At 56.4% G+C, this 18,715-nt stretch overlaps 1 protein-coding gene across 5 annotated transcripts; it reads left to right on the plus strand.

The window, feature by feature from the left end:
* Positions 1 to 540: 540 nt before the first annotated feature.
* On the plus strand, positions 541 to 17,966 carry EXOC7 (exocyst complex component 7). 5 transcript variants are annotated; one of them, XM_007454316.1, is made up of 20 exons: positions 541 to 698; positions 903 to 968; positions 2,105 to 2,289; positions 2,475 to 2,580; positions 4,832 to 5,054; positions 7,019 to 7,186; positions 10,082 to 10,174; positions 11,064 to 11,132; positions 12,132 to 12,277; positions 12,545 to 12,697; positions 12,969 to 13,067; positions 13,466 to 13,528; positions 13,800 to 13,866; positions 15,412 to 15,477; positions 15,803 to 15,923; positions 16,139 to 16,234; positions 16,973 to 17,036; positions 17,257 to 17,298; positions 17,406 to 17,539; positions 17,787 to 17,889. In XM_007454316.1, the coding sequence occupies exons 1-20, from the start codon at positions 639 to 641 to the stop codon at positions 17,887 to 17,889; spliced, it is 2,124 nt and encodes a 707-aa protein (XP_007454378.1). In that variant the 5' UTR covers positions 541 to 638. The 5 variants fall into 5 exon arrangements, with proteins under 5 accessions (XP_007454378.1, XP_007454379.1, XP_007454380.1 ...); XM_007454317.1 differs by lacking the exon at positions 11,064 to 11,132 and adding an exon at positions 14,630 to 14,668; XM_007454318.1 differs by lacking the exon at positions 11,064 to 11,132 and having other exon boundaries at positions 17,787 to 17,959.
* The last annotated feature ends 749 nt before the right edge of the window (positions 17,967 to 18,715 follow it).

Below are 18,715 nucleotides of genomic sequence, written 5' to 3' on the forward strand. Positions count from 1 at the left end.
GGACGCTCCGAGAACTGCCCCCACAGGAATTTGGCTGAGCCCCTCCACAAGGCAGGATTGTAGTTATGGGTGCCGCTGGGACCATGGACGACCACTCTGTCCCCAGCCGAGGGCTTGCACACAGGGCCCGGTCCATGAGCTTTAGGGCCGAAGGGGTACAAGATTACACAGGCCCCTTGTTCATTAAATGCGCACATATTAGGCGCCTGCTGTGTGATAAGTACTGTGCTATGCTTTGTGGGGGAATGCAACATCGATGCCTGGATCCAGACTTCGATCTGGAGAAACGAATTTGTCATTGATCTTTGTGAGAAGAGTCAGCCTTCCCACGAAGACGGCAAGTGAGTTGTAACTGTTGTGACAAAACGCCGCTCAAGAGAACCTTCTCTGTTGAGGGTGGAAACTCGCATCAAGGACAAACCCGAACACAGTTCTCTGCCACACCCAAGATGGCCAGCTGCCCGGTCCCCCTGTACTGAGTTGCACGCAGGCGCACTCAGCCTGCCACTCCTAACATGGCACATCAGCGCGCCCCGGGGCGGGGCCGCGGGCGGAAGTGGGTGTGACAGGGACGGGAGCCGAGAGGGCACGCGGAGGCGAGGTACTGGGCAGTGAGAGCCGCTGGGAAGGTCGAAGTCATGATACCCCCGCAGGAGGCGTCCGCCCGGCGGCGGGAGATCGAGGACAAGCTGAAGCAGGTGGGGCTGGAGCTGGGGTTGTGGGGGAGGAGGTGAGGGAAGGGGTCGAGATCCGGGCCGGGCCTCTACTCAGGGAGGCGGCGGGAGTGGGAGGGGGCCCTCCCTGCGAGGAGACCTAGTCAGGGGCGAGGCCGTGGATCTAGGACGCGGTGGTCTCCTTTAGCCTTCGGCTTCTGGTGATGTCCTTGCCTGCGCTCCCCCCAGGAGGAGGAGACGCTGTCCTTCATCCGAGACAGCCTGGAGAAGAGCGACCAGCTCACCAAGAACATGGTGAGTAACCCCTCAGCTGGGAGGGCTTCCAGACCCTGCGACCCGGCAGTTCCCGTACCTAAGGCCAGGGGGTGCCGGTCTGGGTAGTGGTGGTGGTAAGCTGTGGGTTTCTCTAGCAACAGTGTGACATGTCTCTTAACACTCCCTTCCCCTAGTCCGCCCCTTCGCTGAGGATGCTGCAGCCCCCACTGGCCTGGACTTTCTGCCTTCTGCCTAAGTTCTCCATTCTTCCTTCTCTCCTTCTGCAGACATTTAGTGAGACTGACTTAGGTGGGCTGGGTACTGGCCACGCGTCATCGTCAATTCAAGTGAGGGTTGGACGGCCGGGTTACCACTTCTGGGATTACTGAGGGCAGAAAAAGACTCAGCCTTCACCCCAGAGGGCTTGAGGTGTAAAATGAGCTCTGAAGTCAGAGAGATCTGGGGTCTAGCCCTCGCCCCTCCACTTATCTGTGTGTGGCCCCTGACAGGTAGCTCTGAGCCTCAGTAACCTCCTCTGCTAAAACAGACGATGCCAACCTCCAGTGTAACTGTGAAGGTCATAGAAGTTAATGCATGGAGATGCATTTAGCATAGTACCTGGTATACAATAGGTCCTCAGTAAACAAGAGTTTCCTTCCTTGTTCCTAGAGAAGACTGGAAAAGCACCTGAGCAGATACAAACGAGTATGTATTGAGTACACGGTCATCAGGTGCTAGTCCTGACTTAATGAGATTCACTCTTAGAGAGAAAGGGTTTTGAAGGTACCAGCGATGCATTTGAGGCTACTCTGTATGAAACTACCTCCTGTTCAGTCCAGGAAAGCATCAGAGAGAACAGAGCTTGAGATTTGGCTTCAAAGGGTGGAAGGGAAGCCATCCTGAGGTGATTATCTGAGGAGGAGTTAATTTAATGCTTGACTTGCCTTCAGATCAAACTTCAGCCAATTTATTTGGGCCACCTCCTATGTGCCAGGCACATGGTACATTCTGGGGATACAGTGGTGAACAGGTGTACACTGTCCCTTCCCTCATGGAGCTTATTGTCTAGAAAACCAGAGAAGAGGCAGCAATTGCCAAAGACCTGGTGGGTGGCAGAAGCGGTGTGGGACAACCCTGAGGCCTGAGAGCACAGAGCTTCTCCCCCCGCCCTGCAGGTGTCTATCCTGTCATCCTTTGAGAGTCGCCTTATGAAGCTGGAGAACTCCATCATCCCTGTGCACAAACAGACGGAGAACCTGCAGCGGCTGCAGGAGAATGTTGAGAAGACTCTGTTCTGTCTGGACCACGTTATCAGCTACTACCATGTGGCCAGTGACACTGAGAAGACCATCAGGGAGGGGTGAGCTAGGGCCAGAAGGTCACATTCCTAACACCTCTTGGACCAGTGGCTGTAGGCCTTGAAAGGGAGGAGTAGAATATATTTGAGCCTGGAGTCCCCTGGGTTAATTCTCTTCTCTCCTTTCCAAATACCATTCTCTTGGTCCTTCCTTCTGCCCAGGCTAATAGGACCTTTCTCCTTTCCAGCCCCACAGGTAGGCTGGAAGAGTACCTGGGAAGCATGGCCAAGATTCAGAAGGCTGTGGAGTATTTCCAGGACAACAGCCCAGACAGCCCAGAGCTCAACAAAGTGGTAAGGGGCCAGCAGAGTGATGTGAGAGGTGTGGGGACACCAGTCACGGCCCTGGTCTCGTGAGAGACACTGAACCAGCTTAAAAGGGAATGTAGCAGAATAAACAGAAGTATGTAATACCATACACATATTGTAGGCGTTAAGATCTCTGTCTCAGGAATCACAGGTATACATTTTTATTGCATCTTAATAATAATTTAGCTAAAGTATAAGTTAAATATGAAGTATAAGTTTAACATTTGATTTTTGTAAATGGGTATTTTGTTATTGTAACAAAAAATACATAATGTAAAATTTGCCGTTTTAACCATCTTTAAGGGAACAGTTCAGTGACATTAAGTACGTTCACACTGTCGTATAACCATCTCCAGAATTCTTTTCATCATCTCGGACTGAAACCCTGTACCCATTAAACACTAACTGCCCTTTCTCCTCCCCACCAACCCCTGGCCATCATCACTCTACTTTCTGACTCAATGAATTTGACTAGTCAGGGGACCTGCATTCATGTTTTCATATTCAATTTTTTGGTGTCATATCTTTGTGTTTAAGTTTTGGGGTCTTTATTAGATCACCAGAGGGAGATGGAGAAGGGCTGGGAAGTGAGGTTTACTCAGTGCATTGAGAAAAGGAGAGAATGCAGACAGGAGAAAAGGTGGGAGCAGAGGCCCAGACATCCCAGCCACTGAGGAACATCAGAGGGCAGGCCAGCTTGGACCCCCAGTCACCTGGCACACCTTCCTGGTGGCACCACAGTTCTTGCCCTGAGGCGTGTGTCTTACCCAGAAGAGGGGGTGGGCTGAGGAACAAAGATGGGAAACTGGCTTTTCTCCCACCCGGAAAGCTGTTGCTTGGAACAGCGCCTCCCAGCTTTTCTCCCATCGTGGCCGCATCGGAAATGAGAATGTTTGTGTGGCACACTGGGGTAAAGTGGTAACTAGCCAGTGGTCTCTGGCTGCGCACAGCACCACCTGGCTACCCGGAGGACTGACAAGATCAATACCTTGGCACACCAGTAATGCAGTGGGCACACACCAGTAAAACCATAATACTGCAGCCCTTGGGTGGGCAGCGTGGACTCAGAGATTGGGATGCCAGGGGCTGGAGAACTTGATTCTTGAGGGTCTCTACCAAGTTTGGATCACAGAGTGAAGAGCTCTGTGCTAGAACTTGGATGTGGGAGTGGATTAGAGAAGGAGAATACAAAAAATATGCTATAGGTTTACCCTAGAGGACGTACTTTTCATTTAAGCAGAAATGCTCCAACTCCTCTCTCTATTTTTAAAACATCTTTACTGAGATATAATTCACATACCGTAAAATTTACCCATTGAAAGTATAAAACGCAGTAGTTTTAGTATAATCACAGAGTTGTGCAACAACACTGGAATAAATTCTATAACATTTTCATCGCCTATAAAAAGAAATCCATTGGCAGTCACTATTCTTCCCTTCCCTCCCCCATTCACCCAGCCTCTGGTAATCACTCATCTATTTTCTGTCTCTGTAAATTTACCTATTCTGGATTTCTCCTGAAAATGGAATCACACAATATGTGACCTTTCATGTCTGGCTTCCTTCACTTAGCATAATGTTTTCAAGGTTCATCTATGTGGTAGCGTGTGGAAGTGTTTCATTCCATTGTACGGTTGAATAATATTGCATTGTATGGATCTGCCACGTTTTGTTTAATCCATCCATCACTTGATGGACACTCCACTTTTTGGCTGTTATGAACAGTGTTGCTATGAACCCTTGTGTACGAACTTTTGTGTGGACATATGTTTTCAATTCTCTTATCTGCTCTGGATACCTGTCACTCATCAGATACATGATTTGCAAGTATTTCCTCTCATTCTGTGAATTGTCTTTTCACTTTTTTGATGGTATCGTTTACAGCACAAAAGTTTTTAATTTGATGTAGTCCAATTTATCTATTTTTTTTTCTTTTGCAAACCCTTTTCTAACAAGAACACAAATTAATGGTACAATGAGAAAATAATCAGCTGATATCTGTGAAGCACCTACTTCTTGTAAAACTCTGGGTTTCACCCATGAACATACATTTTGAGAGAACACAAGGGAAAGAAAGAATCAAGGAAAGCTTCCCAGCGTTTATTCTCTGGGAAAAAGGAAGTGAAGGCAGAGGAGGGCCGAGGCCCAGAATCAGGAAGACAAAGGAAGGGGATGGGGAGGCGAGGGCCTGCTGAATGCTGGAGCAGCCGTGGGCCCTCTTTCTTCTTCCCTGTAGAAGCTGCTGTTTGAGCGGGGGAAGGAGTCGCTGGAGTCCGAGTTCCGCAGCCTGATGACCCGGCATAGCAAGGTCGTGTCCCCTGTGCTCATCCTGGATCTGATCAGCGGTGAGGACGACCTGGAGGTACAGGAGGAGGTGCCCCTAGAGCATCTGCCTGAGAGTGTGCTGCAGGACGTGATCCGCATCTCCCGCTGGCTGGTGGAATATGGCCGCAACCAAGGTGAGGTGTCCTGGGGAGGCGGGGGCCCAGGCGGCAGGGCCAGAGGGAGTGGACTTTGCCCTTTGTTTCTTTAATCCACCTGCATTTCTTTTAAAACAAAGGAGTTTAGTAGGAAACAATATGAGCAATACATCTACAGCTTATGTATCAAATTATGAATCCAGCTAAATTCAAGCTTCTTTTATATACTTTACTTTCCTGTTTCTTTCCTTTTTCTGATTAATTATAAAAATTTCAAATAGCACGGAAAGGCTTAGGTGAAAAGCAAAAGTCCATCTCCCCACTTCCCTAATGCTTACAGTATCATAACCCAAAGATGAGTACTGTTAAGGTTATTTATACCCTTCCAAAAAATTCTTTATGCCACTGCGTGTGTGTGTGAGAGAGAGAGAGAATAAATATGTGTGTATCTGCTCCTCGTTCCCAAGTGGAAGGGAGCATACTAAACACTCCCCTGTGATTGTTTTTTTGGATTTTGCTTTCAACTTAGTAATATGTCTTGAGAGTGTTCCATATCAGTACATGTATATTTGCTTCATTCTTTTTTGCAGCTGCATAATATTCCATGGTATGTTGGTAACATCATTTCTTTAAATCCAGTCCCAGGATTTTTTTAAAAATCCCAAGTTAAGCAAAAAATTAAAAAAAAAAAAAAACCCCACCTGTAATGAATATTCAATTTTAAGCTTTTTAGCCCCCCACACTTTTCGTCTCTTTGTTAGTTTGTACACATACCAAGTTGTCAGCGTACGTTATCACTATCCCTGCCTTCCCTCGAGGACTCTGTGGTGCCAGGTCTCAGGGCCGCCTGTACTGACCGCACGGCCCATCTGTGGCTCATGAGCTGCAGTGTGGGAGCCGAGGGCTCGGCAGGAGCTTTTCCGGGGCTCTCTTGGGATAAGCGGGAGGCCAGTGCATGCCTCCAGACCCCTCAGTCCCCTTCAGTCAGAGCCTCAGTGCTTTGTTCCGTTTTTCACACTGGCGACACACTCGTTGGGAGCTGCTAAAATGTACCGTGGCATTCGTATCTTTTTCCTTGCTCGTTTGCATTTTTGGATTTTCCAGTTTTCCAGTATTGACAAATAGTGCTGCAGTGAGCACAATTGTATGGCTTGCTTTTCTTATTTAGGAAGTTCTCTGAGATATCTTCTCAAAGGTACAGTTATCAGGCAGAACTGTCTGAACAGATCTGTAACCTTCTTGCCGTCTTGAGTTCCTCTCCGGGTAGGTGGGGCCAGTCGACTGACCCATCGAAAATCCCACAGCTGTTTGTTCTTCATTAGCTTCATTTATCTTAGCTTTTTGACGGGGCTTTCACAATCCTCGAATTTTTTAAAATTTGCATTTCATTCATGGCTAGAGAAATGGTGTGTTTTTTCATTCAGTGACATTTGTTGTCTCTTTACCGCATATAAACTGCTCACATCCTTTGACCCCTTAGCAAGTTGAAGCTGGATGTAAACTTTACATTTTTTTTTATCTAAAAAAACCTTACTGTGGACTTCCTTGGCAGTCCAGTGGTCAAGACTCCGCACTTCCAGCACAGGGGACATGGGTTCAATCCCTGGTCAGGGAAGATGCCACGTGGCATGGCCAAAAAAAAAAGAAAAAAAAAACCTTACAGGGAATTCCCTGGCAGTTCAGTAGTTAGGACTTGGCAGTTTCACTGGCAGGGGCCCGGGTTCAATCCCTGGCTGGAGACCTAAGATCCCACAAGCCACACGGCGCGGCCAAAAATAAATAAAATAAAAAATAACAACTAATTGTTGGTTCTGTTGGGGATACTTTCCCTTTTAAGCCTTTGATTTGGGACGGACGAGGCCATGTGGGAGGCCGCTGGGAAGGGTTAGCACGGAGCAATGGTGGGCACCGCTGCTGCCCTGTGGAGCTGCATCTGGAAGTGAGAGGGAGGCCCTGGGGCCAGGCAGAGGCAGGGACCCCAGCTGTCGCCCATCTCTCCTCAGACTTCATGAACGTCTACTACCAGATCCGCTCCAGCCAGCTGGACCGCTCCATCAAAGGCCTGAAGGAGCATTTCCGGAAGAGCAGTTCTTCGTCTGGGGTCCCCTACTCCCCTGCTGTCCCCAACAAGAGGAAGGACACACCTACCAAGAAGCCGGTCAAGCGGCCAGGTGAGACCCCACCCTGGCCCACCTCAGAACCAGACAGAAGCTCTGTGGGACCCGGGTTGCCTTTGCCCACCCTGGGGGTAGCAGCCGCTACAGCTTGGCCTCACAGCGACCCCCAACTATAGGTACGCAGGACAGAAAGCAGGTGTCTACCCACCTAGCAAGGCCCCACCCGGTGAGCTCCTCTCTACCCAGCCAAGTCTGGGGGCTACATAAGTGTCCTTGGAGTGGAGGGTCACAGGCACGGAGAGGTGGGCTGACAGGGGTGCCGGGGCAGAGCCCCTTGCTGGACCGCCTATCAGGGGGCCAGGCACGCTGCTGCCGCCGAAACCGTGGACAGGACAGGGGCAGGCACTGCAGCTGTCACCTTGCAGAAAGCCAGTGTGGCTTGAAGAAGCGGATAGGGGAGAGTTTACGCTTCCGCAGTCACCCAGGAAGGGAAGTAACGCCACGCCTTCTCCAAAGAGCTTAATCCGGCTTCTGGGCTCCACCCGAAGTTAGTGCCTTGTGGCGGGAGAGTCAAGGGAGGGGTGTTGAGGTGGGAGACGCCTGGGCCTGGGCCTGGGCGTCGGTGTCCTGGGCGAACAGCTCACTGTCTGTCCTTCGCCCGTCATCGTGTCCCCTGTAGTCTATGCTCCAGGTAAACAGTGTGTCAGCTTCCGCTTGGCAAGCCTGGCTGTGTCTGGCTGCCGAGAGGTGTGGCCCTCCAGAGGCTGGGCTATTCCAGGGTGAGGGGCTGCTGCAGGCCCCAGGGAGAGAGAGCCAGTGAGGCTGGGGACTGCTCCCACCCTAGCCTTCCCTGTCCAGCTAGCTGCTGCTGTGGGCACACACCCCGGGTGCACCGGTGGGACCCGCCCCTCACGACAGCGTTTTCCTTGCCTGCCCCTCAGAGAACAAGGGGCCTGTTGACACTCGCCGCGAGCACCTGCTCTTCCTCAGGCCTTTGTTCAGGCTTCAGAGATATGGCGGAGCCGAGGGTGCCCGCAGGAGAGCAAGGGAGTAGAGCATAAGGGAATCTGGGTGGCCCCAGCAGGAAGAGCACTGCCCTCCCCCCTCCAGTGTGGATATCCTGGCCGACCCCCTGGGGAACCTGCCACAAATGGTGACTCTACTAAGCCAGCCTGTGCGGCCGCAGCTGCCTGCACCTGGGCCTGTCCGTCTCTGTGCCTTGGTTCCGGGAGGCTGCGAGGCTGCCTGGACCTCGGCGAGTCTGTGCTCTCTTCCCCTCTGTCTCTTCTCTGAAGGGCCCAGTGGAGGCCCCAGGACCCAGACTGCATCCAGGAGTGCTGCTGGCCGTGCAGGGAGCAGGGATCTGATCTCGGGGCTCCCAGTGGACCTAATCTAGCTTGGCTTAGAGCCCCAAGAGGAAAACTCGGGCTCTGAGTGTCCCTCTGGTTTCTGTGGGGTTTCAAGAGTTGTCAGGAGCTGGGGGGCTCAGGACTGATGTCAGGAACTAGGGAATCAGGCCCCTGGGACATCAGTTCCCAGCTCTTGAGGAGAGGAGCAGGGAGGCCTCGGTGGGTAATGAAACACCGACCTCAGCGTCGTTCGTGGTAATTGTGCTCCCGGTGGGTTTGGCGGCTGCCAGATCAGTGCCCCCAGCCCACGTCCACGCGAGCATACTGGCAAGGCTCCTGGAGGCCCAGCAGGCCCACCTGCTCCTGGTCGGTTGTGGGGCAGGGCACTGATTCGCTCATTAGCAGGGCTGCTCACTGAAGGGGCAGAACCCAGCCAGACAGATGCTGAGCCCAAGCCCCAAACTTGGTTATTAGTAATTAATTGCGGTTGGTGCAAACAGAAAGAAATGAGCCGCTCCAGACGCTGCCCCTTCTCCGCTAGCCTTTTGGGGAGCTGCCAGGACCCAGGAAGCCTCACTGCGTTCAGAGATGCAAGGGGGGCACCTGGGAGTCCCCAGGGAAGAGGGACAGGGTTACACTCATGGGTGCCTGCCCTGCCCAGCGCATTTTATTAACAGGGCAGCTGCACACAACGGTTTTAAATGCTGTTTTATTTCCCCACGTTTTCTGCCCTGAGATGTCTCGTTCCCACAGAGGTAGCTGACCCTGGAGGCTGTGGGCGCTGCAGTTTTGTTTTCATTGTTCTCACTTGTGATACTAACTGTTGGTTTTTTCCCCCCATGCCAAGAGCATGTGCCCTTTCCTGCTGCCCTCCCTCGTGCTCTCTGTGTGATGGCTCCTATTAACTCCTTTTTGGCTTTTGAGTTTTTCCCGATTGCTTTGGTGGTTTGGGTCCCTCCCCTGGTGTATGGGGCCAGTCTGCCTCTGGGTCTCCAAGCCTTCCATCCTGGGCGCTGCTATCCCAGGAAACTCAGTGCCATTTCACCAACTCCTGGGTGCTGCTTTCCTCTGGCTACTGTTTGGCCGCGTCCCGGCACTGAGCATGCCCGGAGAACTCTGCCTGCCCTTTGGGGAGGAGCCATGGGCCAGCCCGCTTCAAGGTGCCCCCAGGCTCTGCCACTTGGTCTCGCCTTCTGGGTGTGAGGGCTCCATCGCTAGCTCCTCCGTCCCAGGCCCTTGTCTATTTCTGAGTTAAGTGCCACTCGGTACTGTTTTTTATTTTTGGCTTCTCCTGGTGGATCTTTGCCCATCTCATCTCCTTCACCCTCTGCACTTCCTAAAATGAACTCACATCTGGAACAATGAGGGTCACTGGCAGGATCAGGAGCTCCGCTGGGGGAACGAAATGTGTCCGTTCCTCCATCTCCTTCTGCGGGGCCTCCGGCGGGCCCGGGAGAGGCCCGCTGGGAGAGATGGTACCCGGGCGTGCTCTCTGCTGGGGGTGGGCGTGGGCCTGGGGGGCAGGTGGAGGGCTGCTGCTGTTTTCTCTCACTCGTTTCCTAGGTCTTCTTATCTCCTCTCTGTGTGGCTCTGGTGACAGGGACGATCCGTAAGGCTCAGAACCTTCTGAAACAGTATTCCCAGCATGGTCTAGATGGGAAAAAGGGGGGCTCTAACCTCATTCCTCTGGAAGGTAATCATCCTGTGTTCCTCTCCTCTTCCCTCCTCCTCCACCGTGTGTCCACTCACGTGGTAGGGCAGAGCCTCCAACCCCCCAGAGGGCCTCGGGCGCAACCCTGAGAGGGGACCAGGGGTGGGAACTGAGGTCCTGGGCCTCTGACTCCAGCTGGCTCGGGGGCAGCTTTCATGGCCCTTGGCCTGGTCCTGTCTGGCTGACGGCGGCTCTGCCCTCCCGGAGGCTTCCCGCTCCCTCCCCTCCCTGTCTCTGTCCTTGTCTCCTATTTGAACTCAGAGAAAGTTCTTTGTCACGGGCAGCCCTTTCACGCTCAGACCAGTAGTGGCAGGACCAAGGCGGCCGAGGCCTCCTGGCCGCCCCCCTCCACCTGAAAGGCGAGCATGTGCCACAGGGGACAGGCAGCCCGTACACCATGTCCCTGCCTCCCTCCCATCAGAGGAAGGACAGCCCTGCCCTAGTGGGCCAGATCCACCTTCAAAAGAATGACTCTGGGGGCGAAAAGAAGCCTGTCCCCACTCACTGGGCAATGACATTTCTCTAACTGGATCTCTCCCCAAATATGGTGAGATAAACCCCCTGGGGCTGAGCATCAGTCCTTCCGCAGCTGCTGGAAACGCTTCAGAAACCCGGCTTTCTCTCAGCCTCCAGGCGTGGGGAAACCAGCTCCTGAGGATGGTCTGGGGCACTGCAAGTCACGCTTGAAACGGCTGTTCCCAAGGTGGTCTGAGGCAGAGGAGGGGCTCAGAGCCCTCTCCAGTGCCCCTTCCCCTACACCCCATCTCACATCCCCCCCCTGGAGGTCGAGGGCTTCTTCCCAGTCCCCCGAGAGGCAGCCACCCCGCCCCTGGATAAACGCTGCTTGTGTTTGCGGCCGACGTCTCGCTAGGTCACGAGCATGATTTCCGAGTTAAGCACCTGTCCGAGGCCCTGAACGACAAGCACGGGCCACTGGCCGGTGAGTACTGCAGCCCAGCCCGAGGGCAGCCGCCGCTGCATGCACGGCCGTCCCCAGAGGGCCTGCTCCGGCCTGGCCTAGCCGGCCGCTCCGCTCCAAGGATGAGCCCAGCCTACTCGCCTCTCTCTCTCTCCGGTCTGTCTCTCTTTTGGGCACTAGGTCCCCTTGCCTCTCTCCAGGTGGGAGTGCACGCCTGGCTCTCAGGGCCTGGGCCAAGGGCAGAAGTTGCTGCCACTCGGAAGGCGGGCAGAGAGGGCAGGTGGGCCCCTGGAGGGCAGGCGGGCCCCTGGAGGGCAGGGAGCATCAACACCTGACTCCAGCGATGGCTCCAAAGCTCTGACTCCTCGGAGCCCGTCCCTCGGCACATAGGACCAGGTTGCCTGCGGGCACCCCTGCCCCAGCCTCCAGTGCAGTAGCGGGATCCTGTCTCCTGCTGGGGCAGCTGACAACCAAGGAGCCCTCCCCCTCTGAGGCTCACATTGCCTCTTCTCCAGTTTTGACGCCATGCCAGCTAGCCTTATGGACCAGAGCCCACTGCCTTTTTATACATTCCAGAAGGCCTGGCGGGGCTGGTATCTGGCTCCAGAGGCCCAGCATTTTCGGACATGCATGACCACTGTGCCTGCCTCCCTGAGGTGGACGTGGCCACTTGCCCATCCCTGGGTGTCCTCTTCCCAGTACAATTCAGAATCCTCAGTCTTGGGGTCAGGCGTGTCTTATCCAGGAAGTCGATTGGGGGATCTTCTTATCCTTTTTATCCATCTCCCCAACACCTCTCGTACCTGACATTCTGGAACAAAGGCTGGACTCAGCCCATTTTTCCTCGCGAACCCTGCCGGGCCTGCTGGAGTTCTCTCAGCTTTCTGCCAGCACAGTCGCCTTCCCCATCTGCTGCTAGTCTGGCTACAGGCCAGGAACTGGGGAGGCTCGTGCCCCACCCCCCAACAGGGAGAGGGTCTGCCCCAAACCAGTAGCTCAGGGGCACTGCTTTCCCCCCAGGGAGAGATGACATGCTGGACGTGGAGACCGACGCCTACATTCACTGCGTCAGTGCCTTTGTCAAGCTGGCCCAGAGCGAGTACCAGCTGCTGATGGACGTCATCCCTGAGCACCATCAGAAAAAGACCTTTGACTCTTTGATACAGGTCCTGCCCCTGGGCCCTGACCAGATGCCCCAGCATGAGCTGTCACTGTAGAAGCTTGAGTTCGGTCCGGGCATGCGGTCCATAGCCCTCAACTCCAGCCACCACCTCCACCTCCCATCCTGGGGATCTGTCCTGGGTGGCATGTCCCAGTCGGGACCTCCCCATTGGGGGCATACTTCCCCCACGCCCCTCCAGGTGCCCTCACCGTCCCTGGGAACCGGCTGTCTGCCCCCTCCCCTGAGCCCTCTCCCCGCCCCGCTCTCTCAGGATGCCCTGGACGGGCTGATGCTTGAAGGGGAGAACATTGTGGCTGCTGCCCGGAAGGCCATCATCCGACACGACTTCTCGGCTGTGCTCACCGTCTTCCCCATCCTGCGGCACCTCAAGCAGACCAAGCCTGAGTTTGACCAGGTGCTCCAGGTATGTGGGTGAGGATGCCCTTGGGGACCCCGGAAGGAGGAATCCTGCTGCCCAGCACGGCCCCCCAGGAGAACTGTGTTCTCTACCCCCACGGGTCCGCTCCGAGGGTGAATGGCAGCAGCTTCCTCGGGGCCCCGGGCATGTGGAGGTGCTCTCAGGGTGAGTGAAGAGGGGAGACAGTCCCCTGGGGTGAGGGGCCGGGAAGGAGCAGGGCCCCACGCACAGCCTATAGCCGGATTCTGGCGCCCTGTGCAGCCATGTGCTTCCTCAGGGGACGGCGGCCAGCACCAAGAACAAGCTGCCCAGCCTCATCACCTCCATGGAGACCGTTGGAGCCAAAGCGCTGGAGGACTTCGCTGACAACATCAAGGTGCTCTCCCTCCCTCCACTGCTGTGCAGGACGGCCCGTGGGGCTGTGGGCAGGGCCGTCGGTGACCTGGCTTGGAAACTCTTTCTGAAAGCAGGCCTCTAAGAGGGGTGGGCCTGCCCTGTGGGGAAGCCGGCCATGCTGCTAGTCTCCTGTCAGTGCCCACGGGCCTCCCTTTCTTCCCCAGGGGCTCCAGAGGCCCCCACCCCAGGCGTCAAGCTCCTGCCCCGCTTTTCCCATCTAGTCACGTCTGTATGTCTGTCCCGCTCACCTTTGTGCCCAAGGGGCATCCTGACACCTGTCTGCCAGGAGGTGGCGCCATGAGCCCGCAGACTGCGGTGTGGGGTGGGCGCGGGACTCCCCGGGAGCTGCTTCAGGGAGTCAGGCTGCTCTTCCCACAGAACGACCCGGACAAGGAGTACAACATGCCCAAGGATGGCACCGTGCATGAGCTCACGAGCAACGTAGGTGCTGCCCGGGGGCTCCTGGGGCGGGGAGGGGGCGCAGGTGGCAGGATGGGCTGCAAGGTGCTTAGTGCCCCCAGCAGACAGGGCCTTTCCCAGGAGGCCAAACCCACAGGGTGAAGCACGAAGTTTGCAGCCACCCTTTTCACTGGGCAGGCCCCTGGCCCTGTACCTGTCCTGGAATGGTCAGAGGGGGTGAACCGTAGGAGGTGATCCGACCTTTGGGTCCTGCCCTTGACCTTCTTCCTGGACCTGTTTTCTCCCCACGCAGGCTATCCTCTTCCTGCAGCAGCTCCTGGACTTCCAGGAGACGGCGGGCGCCATGCTGGCCTCCCAAGGTACTTGGCACCTCCCAGCGGGGCCCCATGCCCCACTCCTCCCTCTGGCCTGGAGACGTGGGGTTATCCCCCTCTGGGTGAGGAGATTTCCCCCGCCCTGTGGAGTGGGAAGGAGATGTGGCCTGTGGGGGGACCCCCAAGCTGCTTGGGCCATCTGGGCCCAGCATCAGGAAAGCAGCCGGGGTTTGACTACCTTTCCTGGCCTCCATCCCCTCTCAGCTCCCTCCACTGTCCTCACTCTGGAGAGCAGAACTCACTTGTTTGGAGGTGCCCTTCCCGCCCCGCCCCTCCTTCTGCATTTCCCCACCTCCTCTTGTGTTGCCTTCCCTCCTAATTAGTCCAATACAGCTGACCCTTTACAGCTGGCATCTCAGGGCCAGCCTGGTGTCTTCCAGTGACTGTGACTGCTGTCCTGGGACTGGGGCTCAGGAGGTTAGCACGTGGGGAAGAGCGCGCTTCGGAGCACTGAGACCCAGCCCAGCTTGTTGGGCCCCAGGCCTTCCCTTTTCCCCCCAGTCTAGGGGCAAGGAGCCAAGGTGCAGCCTCTGGCCTGTGGTTCTCCAGATGTCCACTTTCCAGTGTGTCGCTGGCCTTCAAGGGTCCAGCCTGGGCTGTCCTGTTGTCTGTTTCTGGCATCGCGGGGAGTGGTCTGCTTGGCTCGGGTGTTGCGGCCGTTTCTAACCTGTTTTTGCACTTTGCATCTTTCTCCCTCCTTTGTCTCTCCCCGCCTTCCCCTCTGTGCGCACTGCCTCTCACTGCGTAGTTCTTGGGGACACATACAATATTCCTTTAGACCCCCGAGGTAAGCAGCAGGGCTCTGCAGCCCCATCCTTCCCCTCTGAAGCCCCATGAGTGAGGTTCCCTGGGGACAGAGGCACCTGGACAGACTCAGGACCCCAGTAGGAGCAGGGTCAGAGGGGACACGGCTCCTTCCGGGTGCTCCCAACCCTCTCAGCTCCCTGACGGCCACTTTCTGTCTCTGGGTTTCTCCAGGCAACATCCTGCTGTGTCCAGCACCCTGAGTACACCCTTCAAGCTGGTCCAGCACCTCCCTATCCCCTTCCTCCCCCATCTGCTCCCTTCCCCCCTTGGTTTTCTGCTCTGTGCAGCCAGCAAGTCTCTGTTCAGAAGGGCCTGGTAGAGGAGGTTGTGGACAGTGGGGGTGAAGGGGGAGAGGCCATGGGGGGGCCTATTCTAAAACTCTGTTGCTGACAAATGGGAGAAGTGGGCCTTGTCGGTACCCCCAGCATGGGTCGGGGGCTGGGTTGCAGAGGCTGTCCCGTTCCTGTCCTGCCAGCCTTCCTGCCAGCCCTGGGCCCGCTCATTACCCCCGCCAGCCGAGACCATGGAGGCGCCGGCCTTGGGTTCCAGGAAGAGTCCCAGGGAGCGCCCCCCGCAGCGGGAAGGGAGCCCTGTAGCTCAGCACGTCCCCGGGAGGCTCGGGCCCCTCCCAGGGTTTCCTCAGCCGCTCCGCGGGCCTAGGGGAGGCCAAAGAGGGTCTCAGCTGCTGCCACGGCTGTGGTAACAGGACTCCTCCTCTCACAGAGACCAGTTCCTCAGCCACCAGCTACAGCTCCGAGTTCAGCAAGCGCCTCCTGAGCACCTACATCTGTGAGTGCGCCCCGCCAGTCAGCAGCCTCCGGCGCCCGGCCTCCCTGCCTCCCTGCCTCTTCCCTTCCATCTCCTTTCTGTGCTCTCCTGCTAGTCCAGGTCCCGCTCCTGAGCACCAGCGCCCCGACTTTAAGAATCGCAGCCTGACCTCTGGTTGGGGGGCCGCGGGGGCTCGGCCAAAGGCTCCCAAGGCTGGCGAGGCTGGTGGGGTCTCGAGTCCGGGAGGAGCAAGGAGCGACGGGTGGGAGTTGGTCTGTGGGCCCCAGGATTGGGTCATTTGGGTCAGACTGCCACGGGAGGCATGACCACATCCTGCCCTGTGCAGGTAAAGTCCTGGGCAACCTGCAGCTGAACTTGCTGAGCAAGTCCAAGGTGTATGAGGACCCGGCTCTGAGCGCCATCTTCCTGCACAACAGCTACAACTACATCCTCAAGGCGCTGGAGAAGTAAGTGGCTACGGGTGCTGCTCTGCAGCTCTCACCTGCCCCTGCCTGGCCTGCCGCGGCTGGCTGTGCCCCCTCGTGTCCGGGGCGGGGAGGACACCGCTTTACCCTTCACAGTCCCAGGACCCAGGGAGGTGGGAGGCAGGCCCCACTGGTGTTGCTGCAGAGGCCGGCAGCCTTTCTGTCGCCCTCTCCTCTCTCTCCTGCTCCCACCCCAGGTCTGAGCTGATCCAGCTGGTGGCCGTGACCCAGAAGACTGCCGAGCGCTCCTACCGCGAGCACATCGAGCAGCAGATCCAGACTTACCAGCGCAGGTGGGCCTCTGCCCACCACCCCCCCGCTCCCCGACCTGTGTACCCACCAGTGACGCTTGCTTCTCAGAGCCTCGGGATGCCGGGCCCAGTCAGAGTGGGCCCAGTGGCAGGGAACTGCCACCGGGGGAACCCCAATATCCTCTACTTGTTTTTAGTCACACTCATGGGGCGGAGAAGGGTAGTTGCCGAGGGCGACGACTAAGATGGTTGAAGGGCTGCTCGTCAGAGATGTGGGTAACGTTCAGACCAAGTGAACAGCAAGCTCACAAGGTGCCTTGAACTTGGCTGAGCCTCACTCTACAGGGCTGTCTCTGCCGCTCCCCTCCTGTTTCTTAGTTTGTGCATCTCTCTCTCCCTTTGTGTGTTTCTTCCCCGTGACCGTATCTCCCTCTGCTTTCCCATTTATCTGTCCTCCGTTCCCTCTTTTCTCATCTGCTTCTCCATCTTAATTGGCCATGATATCAACGTGAAGTGTAGTTGGTAGTGTTTGTTCAATTTATTGAATGTTCTGTTTCCTGTTCTTAATTTTAAAAGCGAGCAGCTTGAACATTTTTATTCCCAAGGAAAAAGATCTTCAGCTGTGTTTTGCTTAGTTACAAGCCAGACTGATCCCTGCCCTCACCCTCTCCCCCAGTAGATCAAGAGATTTTTTAAAAACAAAGCAATCCAGCCCCAGGGAAGGAGCAGCTGCCTGAGGCTGTCCCTTTTCTGCCCTCTGCTTCCCTCCCTGCCTGGCAGTTGGTTAAAGGTGACTGACTACATCGCTGAGAAGAACCTACCTGTGTTCCAACCCGGAGTCAAGGTGGGCTGAAGGCCTGGGCTGGGAAGGGATGTCTAGCAGATGTGGTGCTTTCTGTTGTGTCTCTGGGGAAAAAAAGACAACTGGGATGAGAAAGCAAAGGACGCCCATGGCCATCCGGGCAGCAGGGGAGAGGGCTGGGCTTGGGGTTTGGGGAAGGAGCAGGGGCAGGACGATCCTGCTCTGAGGGACGCTTTCTCTGCCGTCTCCCCTGGCCCCCCAGCTTCGGGACAAGGAGCGGCAGGTGATCAAGGAACGTTTTAAGGTAAGTCAGGCTCCTCCCCGCTCCACTGATCGCCACTGCTACTGTAGCAACACAGACTCAAACGTTTGTCTTTGGGTCACTTCTGTTTCCACCGTTTTGGTGACCAGGGCTTCAACGATGGCCTGGAAGAATTGTGCAAGATACAGAAGGCGTGGGCTATTCCCGACACAGAGCAGAGGGACAAGATCCGCCAAGCCCAGAAAAACATTGTTAAGGAGACCTACGGGGCCTTTCTGCACAGGTTAGCCCTCCGTCTCTGCCCTCCCAGCCCCACGCTCCCCGCTGCCCTGGCTGGACCACTGGGCCCTTCTCTTCTTCAAGGAAACCTGGAGAGGGTGGTCAGGGTTTGGGTGGCAGATCCAGTGCCCAGGGCTTTGGTGTGGGGCCAGACCCGGACATCACCCAGGGGCACCCCATCGGGAGGGCCTTAGGCTGAGGCAGAGCTGGGGAGGGGCTAGGCGTCCCCACTGACCTCAGCGCCTGGTCAGGTATGGCAGCGTGCCCTTCACCAAGAATCCTGAGAAGTACATCAAGTACCGTGTGGAGCAGGTGGGCGACATGATCGATCGCCTGTTTGACACCTCCGCCTGAGCCGCCACTGCCCCTGCCTGGCTCTGCCAGACCAGCCATGTTATCGGACAGATAAACCAGTGTTAACTTGCCTCTGGGCCTGGTGAGTGTGGCGTCCTTTGACACAGGGGTCTTTCTCCACCACCCCGACCAGGAGCCCTGTCCCTGAGCCCTCGGGTCCTGGTTTGCCCTTCCTCTCGCAGCCCCCATTCCCCACACAAGCAGCGCTCTCCTGGAACTCTGGGGTTCCTCCGCACCTTGGGTTTCATGACCCTGACTGCAGCCCGCAGGGGCCACGTGACGGCTTCAAGGCAGGAAGGACAGAGAAGGAAGACAGAGGTCTGTGCCCTCAGCCGCCTTGTGTGGACAGGAGCAGGAGAGCAGAGCAGGCCCAGCCCTGGGCCAGCTCCGACTTGGGGATGGAGAACCCCCTTCAGCCCAGGCGTGAGGGTTGGGCTCAGAGGAGCAGGCCACACTGCAGCCACAGGGCCTGGAGAAAGGCACGCAGGGTTGACCCGCTCTCAGATTCAGTGCAGAGACCGCATTCCCCATCCCCGCAGTCCTGCTGTCTGGGGGGTTCTGCCCCCGAGGTATCCCCCCGGTGGCTGGAGCGGGAGTGCTCTGTCCCCTGCCCTCTGGGGGCCAGCGCTCCGCAGGACTTCACAGAGGAGTTCTGACCACCCCGTGCCTGGAGCCAAGCACCAGTGGTTGCAGAGGAGCAGTTAGGCTGTGTGTGGGGACTGGGTGACCAGTGACCAGTCGTGAGACGATCTGGGGCAGAGTGGGGCTTGGGGGCATGAGATGGGCCCCACCTACTTCGACAAGAGTGAACAGCTGAGCTCAGTTA

This window comes from Lipotes vexillifer, unplaced genomic scaffold (assembly GCF_000442215.2).
Source record: "Lipotes vexillifer unplaced genomic scaffold, Lipotes_vexillifer_v1.1 scaffold518, whole genome shotgun sequence".
Lineage (NCBI taxonomy): Eukaryota > Metazoa > Chordata > Mammalia > Artiodactyla > Lipotidae > Lipotes > Lipotes vexillifer.

What these genes read in the sequence shown, in the direction of transcription:
- EXOC7 (XM_007454316.1), top strand. Translation starts at nt 639, where the DNA reads ATGATACCCCCGCAGGAGGCGTCCGCCCGGCGGCGGGAGATCGAGGAC. An exon ending in TAACCTCATTCCTCTGGAAG is followed by an intron (nt 10,175 to 11,063) that starts GTAATCATCCTG and finishes ACGTCTCGCTAG; the next exon opens with GTCACGAGCATGATTTCCGA. An exon ending in CCTTTGACTCTTTGATACAG is followed by an intron (nt 12,278 to 12,544) that starts GTCCTGCCCCTG and finishes CCGCTCTCTCAG; the next exon opens with GATGCCCTGGACGGGCTGAT.